At 49.2% G+C, this 7,458-nt stretch overlaps 1 protein-coding gene across 1 annotated transcript in view; it reads left to right on the top strand.

The window, feature by feature from the left end:
* The first annotated feature begins 3,649 nt into the window (after positions 1-3,649).
* Positions 3,650-7,458, top strand: part of LOC119350812 (disease resistance protein Pik-2-like) — a 26,643-nt gene continuing 22,834 nt past the window's right edge. Inside the window, exons 1-4 of the mRNA XM_037618464.1 lie at positions 3,650-3,873; positions 3,956-4,112; positions 4,215-4,415; positions 4,537-5,291. Coding sequence (XP_037474361.1) covers positions 4,227-4,415; positions 4,537-5,291 — 944 coding nt within the window. The 5' untranslated portion in view covers positions 3,650-3,873; positions 3,956-4,112; positions 4,215-4,226. The remainder of the gene's footprint in view (positions 3,874-3,955; positions 4,113-4,214; positions 4,416-4,536; positions 5,292-7,458) is intronic.

Genomic DNA, 7,458 nt, shown 5'->3' with positions numbered 1-7,458 from the left:
AAAAAAACTAAAAAATTAAACCAAAGAAACAAATGTAGAAACAATAAAAAATAATGAAAGTAAAACAAAAAACTGGAGAAGAAAAAAGAAGAGAAACAAAAATAGAATTGAAAACTGAAGAAACAAATGAAGAAAGAATGAAAAAAAATAATCCAAAACAATAGAGAAGAAAAGGAAAAAAGAAAGACAGACCCGAATAAAACAGAAGAAAATGGAGAAAAGAAAAAAAACAGAAAACCAGTGAAAAACCCAATTCTTTTCCTTCTAATAGATTTCGCCCAAGTAGTTAAACACGAAATGGTTGTCCCACTGGTATTAGCGCAACGAAGTAGCCTGGAGGTTCCAGGTTCGATCCCACCTGCCGTCAATCATTGTATACCACCTGAGCAACAAACCAGCCCAGGGAATGAATAGCATAAAACTACCACTTTTCATATTATGATTCCAAAAAAATACCGAAAATTTGCGCCGGGCCCTATGCCACGTCCGGTCGCCTCCTTCCGCGCGCGTGGAGCCCCGCCGCCACTGTTCCTGCTGCCTTCTGCTGTTGCTGCCCTCTGCGCAACCGACGAGGAGATTCCTGGCGATGGGCATGGGAGCCGAGCCCATGGAGCTGCTCCACGGCGTCTGCGGGCGCGACAAGGCTTCTCGCAAGGACCACGTCGCCCCAAGGAACGCGGCAGCCCGAATTCCTGGCCATGGCGGTCCGAACGCAGAGAGAGGCGGCCTCTTCTCCAACGGTTCACGACTGCAGCTCGCCTGAGCACGGCAGGGGCACGGGATCTGCTGGAGGGAGCCCCTCGCGGGCCCTGCAACATGGCCGGGCACGAGGAGCGGCTGGAGGGAGTCCGACGAGGTCGCTACGCGGGTGTGCGAGCTACAGGACGACCACCGCAGAGACCCGATTGCTTTCTCGAAAAAATACAAGGACCCGATTGCTTTTTTATTTTTTGGTAGGGACATGATTGCTTTTATGCCACGTCAGTTAGTGGTCAAATAAACGATCAAACAATCAGAGCTCTTACGCGCGGGCCCGACGGGTCATAATCACGATCAACTGTAATACACCCGGTCATTTGGGTTTTTTGAAATAGTCGAAGCCGATTCTGGTAGTTATCAGTCACAAACAAAATTTTGGTAGTTTTTTGGAACCATAACAAGAAAAATGGTAGTTTTATGATATTCACTACAGCCGAGACGATCCCATGGACAAGGCGGAGAAGAGCCGACTACCTCAACCATAGCCATGTCTCCGACACTGCTCGTCCCATCATCATTGCCACATAAGCCTCGACGCTAACACCGCCAACTTCCCCTGGTTTTGCTCGCCAACATCCAGCTCCAAAGACGAAGCCCCAAGGGGGAGTACGACACCAAGGCGTCTTCATCGTCGATCAAACAAGATCCAGGGTTTCCCTCGGAGCTGCAGCGATCCGCACGAGAGGGGTGCAGCAACAAAACAACGATGTCTCCAAGAAGATAAGCGACGGCCATGATCGCCGCCATCGCTGGTCACGGTCACAACCAAGACAGGGTTTTCATCCATGCTCCCAAGACCACCTCATCCGCACAGCAACTCACAACATCGACCACATAGCACAACCACCGAGCCGGCTCGTATTCAAAGAAGTCACACCAGCCGAGGCTATCTCACGGACACGCCGGAGAAGAGCCAACTACCACAACCATAGCCATGTCTTCGACACTACTCGTCCCATCATTGTTGCCATAGAAGCCTTGACGCCAACCCCGCCAACTTCCCCTGGTCTCACTCACCAACATCCAGCTCCAAAGATGAAGCCCCCAGGGGAGGAGTACGACACCCAAGCGTCCTCATCGTCCGACTAAACAAGATCAAGGGTTTCCCCCGGAACTGCAGTGATCCGCACGGGAGGGGTGCGCGACAGCAAAACAACGTTGTCTCCAAGAAGATAAGCGACGGCCACGGTCGCCGCCGTCGCTGGTCACGTTCACAACAAAGGCAGGTTTTGCACCCAAGCTCCTGAGACCACCCCATCCACACACCATTTCACAACAGTGACCAACTAGCACAACTACCGAGCCAGCTCGTAGTCTAAGAAGCCAATCGTCAAAGCAACCAAGCGCACCTTGAGGAGGCCGCCGACCAACACTAGCCGCTAGATCTGCCAACCGCCGACTGAGAACCAGACCACCGAATGCAACATGAACCGCCAATCCTTGCCGAGCACCATGCTGAAAGGACCATGGAAATGCTGCCCGAGGCCACGAACCACCTTGGTTCCCAGCCGTGACCAAGTTCTCACGTGCACCACGCATGCCCGCCGGAAGACGAGGAAGATCCAGCCGCCGCAACCGCGCTCCTGCTCCGGCACTATGAGCTCCTCCACCTCGGGCTGTCGCGCTAACCGAGCAGCAGCAACCACCCATTGCGCCACGGCACGACCTCACGGCAGCACCTCCTCGCCGACGGACCCCTGAAGCTGTTCCCGGAGCGCCGTACAGGTCGTCAGAGCCCCTCCAGCAAGCATCCCGCCGGAGTAGCAGCACTACGACGGGTCTCGGCCCTCCCGCTGCTGATCCGCTCTGCCCGGACCTCCTGCACACGCCTGCTGAGCTTCCATGCCCGACCTCGCCCGAGCCGTCGCTTCCCACGTCCACGCGCCGGACGCGTGCTCTCCCAACATGTGCAGGGGGATAGATATGGAGTTGGATGACGTGTCCAGGATGTTGCCCCGGTTAGATTCCTTTGGCAGTAATGGGTTTGCCTTTGGTGAGCCATCTTGGAGGTCCACAAATTTGCATATCAGTTTTGGAGCCGTGTCCAAGTTCGACTATGAGGTGATCCGTCCTTTTTCCCTTTGGTGTCAAGTTCAGGAATTCTTCGGTCTTGATTGTAATTTTCCTTCTTGGTTGATGTTTTTTTTTGCAAAGGTTAACGTTCTGCTGTATTTTCTGTTTTCTTAGTTTGGCGTGTACGTGAGTTGTACTATGATCATTATAATATAAATGAGACATGTATTACCACGCAAAGAAAAACATGATTAACATTTCTTCAGACATATGTTTTGATGTCTATTTTTTTCATACAGATTGTACATTTTTGTATAGATAAGAAACATTTTTCTTATGCTCTTTCAACATTTTACAAATACATGATTAACATTTTTACAAACATATGTTTTGATCCCATTTTTTCATAAAGATTGTACATTTTTCATATACATACAAAAACTTTTTATATACATGTTTTAATTTGTTTAAATACATGAATGATTTTTTTTTGAAACATATATGTTTTGATGTCTAAGTTTTTCCATACACATTGTACATTTTTTTTTTGTATTTTTCTACACACATTTAACATTTTTACACTGAAGGCCTGTGGTTGGCGCTGGGCGAGCCCATTTTGTGGCGAGACGTGCATGTCGACCAGGCCCAACCTCTCCTCCCTCTCTGCTAGGGCACAGTCGCAGAGCCACGCAGGAGGCGGGGACGGTGGCGCGGAGATCGAGCTGTCAACCTCTCCTCCCTCTGCGGCGCGCGGCGGCGGCGGCCGCTCCCAGCCCTCCGATCTGATGCCGCAGGGCCAGAGCAGGGGTGCGTTTGGATGTCGCACCGGACGCCTGGGGCGGCCCGCGGGAGCTGGCTGCAGAGCAAGCAACAGCGGCAATCCCCATAGTCTGTGCCTTTTGGTCTGAGTAGTTCTTGGTCTGTTATTGCTTCAGATCTAGATCGAGCCAGCTTGCATTTGGTCTCTGAGATCTTGGGTGCATCGTTTGGTCCTGGGGCGTTCAATCAGTGGCACACCGCTCTCCCTGCAGATCGACCGTCTAGATCCTAAGTGAGGCAACTGCAAACAGTTCTTATTTGGAGTACCTGGCTTCGCAGCAGGTAAATCTTTTGAGATAGTTTCAATCGCCAATAGCATGTTCTCCGATGGTTATTAAGAAACTTTAATTTTCGCCTCTCTTAGCGATGTGCTAGTCGGCCGTGGGCATCCAGGAGCTGGTGGCTGGTAACAGATTCACCTGCTCGTCCTTGGTAAACAGAGTTTTAGAAAGATGTAAACGCCACCAAAGAGATGGAACAGATTCAGATTTAAAAAGACATCGAACCAAGGAGAACCAAAGGTATACTCTACATAATCTTTCCTAAATAGTAGAGGAAATCTAATTTGTGACTGGTGTGCTTTCTATTTTCGAACCAAGTGATGCCACCAAAATACATGGCAGATCGTCGAGGTGATGGAGGCCGTGATGAGCGCCTCCCAGGGCGCCGTGCAGACCATGTTGGGGAAGCTCAGTGGCGTCCTCGCCACAAAATACGCGCTTCTCAGCGGTGTTCGTGGGGAGATCGTGGAGCTCAAGGACGAGCTCGAGAGCATGACCGGGTGCCTCCGTGACCTCGCCCACAATGAAGATCACAGTGAACATGTAATGTAGATGGATCTTTTTACACTCGGTTTTAATCATTGAACTTTTCTTAGCAAGGAGTAATGAGATGAGAGAGAATGGCATGCTTATTAACTGACGTGCTCATAATATGTACATACAGACTAGAATTTGGATGAAACAATTGAGGGAGGTCGCGTTTGATGCGGAGGACTGTATAGAGAATTTCTGCAATCACCTCACCAAGCACCATGGAGACCACCATGGACTCCTGCAACAGCTGTACGGTGTGTTCAACATGCTGCGGACACTGAAGGTGCGGCACAAGGTGGCCACCGATATCCAGGCCCTCAAATCTCGTGCCCAGAAAGTGAGCGAAAGGAGGCTCAGGTACAATCCAGGCGAGTCGGCTGGTCGGTCGACCAAAGCGCTTGATTCTTCTTCGTACAGCCACCTCGACAGCCTGCACCCCTTGCCGCCAGCATTCCATGGTCGCGGGTCCGGGCTATTCGGGATGAGCCACCTCGATAACCTTGACCGCTGGCTGCCCGCAATCCATGTCGACGGGTCCGGGCTAGTCGGGATGGGCAAGATGACTGATGCCGTGGTGGGGCTGCTCAAGAAGCCACGGCAGGCGGCGGGGAGTCCCCGAGTGCTGTCCATAGTGGGGTTTGGTGGTCTCGGCAAGACCACCCTCGCGACGACCGTCTACAACACCCCAGAGTTGGGCGGTATCCAGTGCCGTGCTTTCGTTCCGGTGTCCCAGACATACGACGTCCGTTCTCTTCTCGAGTCCGTGCTGAAGCAGGTTTCGGCTTCAGCTGACAGTGATAAAGATGACTATGCCCTCAGGAACATTAAAGATTGGGACATGAGCGCACTAGTTGGTAAGATCAAACAACGTTTGAAGCATACCAGGTACGTACTTAAGCACTGTTATTAGTATAGCAAAAGAGTCCGTGCGTTGCAACGGGACAGAAAAAAATACACGCTCTTAACCCAATGACCATGACTCGAGACCCTGATAGGTAGACGTTCTTTATTTAAAATGGCATCACATTTGTGTTCCCGACGGTGGTCTCACTACTCACACAATGAAAATGCATTTGAATGTGGTCAGTCTTAAGGCGTCTCTCTCTCTCTCTCACACACACGCGCGCGCTCGCACGCACACAATCGCTTAGAATAAGATGAGAAAAGTGTTTTTTCCCGCGAGGTTTTTCAGATTTGTGTATGCGTGGTTATCAATGTTTTTTCCCACTCAATCTGGTTTTAATGTGTGTTTATTTGCAATTTGGATCGCCGCTGGTGCGAAAGAAAAGCGGACCGTGCACTATAGATTAAGTTTGCACCCAAATTAATAGTTTATAAATATTTAACAGCTAAAAGTAACAGCATATTTAGATTCTACACATTTTTCTAATCAAATTTCATATATAATATGTTAAAATCGGAGTTACGGTTTAAAAGATATGGATAATTTTGTTTTAGATAAACTGCGGATTGATTAACCGAAAGGTTAGGGGGTTTTCTGTTAAAATACAAAAAAACGATTCGTATGACTTAAATATGGACGGCGGGTTGATTACCTGAAATCTTAGGGGGTTTTCTAAAAAAGTTAAAAAAAACGGTTCGTTATGACTTATAGATGGACTGCGGGTTGATTTCAACAAACTGTAGGTACTTTTTTGCAAATAGGGGTGACGGACGACGGAAACCCACCGCGCTTTATTATTAGGTAGATTATCTCGTTATCAATTAGTTTCCTCTTATACCATGCCCCCTTTTCCGAAAAATAGAAAGATGTTATAATTTTGTTTTTCAAGTGCGGAAGTCCTATTCTGATCCCGAGCTCAAATGGCCCAATGAACAATAAAATTGAAAAAATAGAAAAAAAATTCTGAAATCTTTTTGTGGTACAATCTGACAAATTTTTTTGTATGCCTGCAAAATATCAACATGAAACGACATTCGTGGAAGTTGTGGTAAAAAAATCCACTACTCCAAAATGTTTTCCAAACTAGCATTTTTGAAACATCAATTTTGATTTTTTTACCACACCTTCCACAAATGTTATTACGTGCTGAAATTTTGCAAGCAGACAAATTTCTTATTATTGCCTCTAGGGCATATTTCCTTCAATATTGCTGCGGAGTTGTTCTTAGAGTAACTCCAATGCGCCGACCCATTTCGTCCGTGAGTGTCCGTTTGGATCAAAACGGAAATAAAACTCGGCTCAGCGCGCCGATCCAAACGAATGCGCGTCTGCTTTCGTCCATCGGGTTACCCATTCCAGGCCCAAATTTGTGCCTCATTTGCGTCGGTGCTAACACGAGGCGGACGCGCGCGACACCCGCCAACTCCTCTCCCTGGCCCACCAGTCGATGGCACATAGACTGTTCTCTTCCTCCCAGCGACAACAAGCACCCGACTGCCCCACCCCGTTGCCGCCGCCGCTGTGTTCTGGTGCCCTCGCCAACAGTCTGTGACGATGCCATAGATCTAGGCTAGGGTCATAGACCTGACCTATACGCCCTACCCAAGGTCACTACCCTAGAATCAAGGACATTCAAGATATAGCAAGGAGTACCGACTGAAACCATCGAGTGCAATCCACTCGACCAATCACCTCACTCGGATACCCCCAAAGTCACTCGACCAAAGATGAAGCCATTCGACCAGACGAGAAACCACTCGGAGTACAGAAGACAAGGAGTCACTTAGGACAGCAACGGTCAGGCGTTCACTCTGTAGTCTTAAAGGTCATTAAATACACTTTATAGCTGGCGCACTCTATATAAGCCACCCCCTCCTCTGGGACAAGGCTTCGCACCCCCTGTAACACACACACCATATTCCAGTCGACCGCCTCAGGGCACCGAGATGTAGGGCCTTTACCTCCTCCGAGAGGGGCCTGAACTCGTAAACTCATGTGTACAACCTTGCCGTAGCTAGGGCCTCGCCTCCTCATACATACCCCCTATTCTTACTATCAGACTTAGTACCACGACAGTCTGCACCCATATCTCTCCCACATCAGCCCCGTTCCAACATCGCCGCCACCACCGTTTTGCCGTCGGGCCAC

This window comes from Triticum dicoccoides, chromosome 1B (genome assembly GCF_002162155.2).
Source record: "Triticum dicoccoides isolate Atlit2015 ecotype Zavitan chromosome 1B, WEW_v2.0, whole genome shotgun sequence".
In the NCBI taxonomy this organism is placed as follows: domain Eukaryota; kingdom Viridiplantae; phylum Streptophyta; class Magnoliopsida; order Poales; family Poaceae; genus Triticum; species Triticum dicoccoides.
Note: the sequence above shows the minus strand (reverse complement) of the source record. Positions and strands in the feature narration are given on the sequence as shown.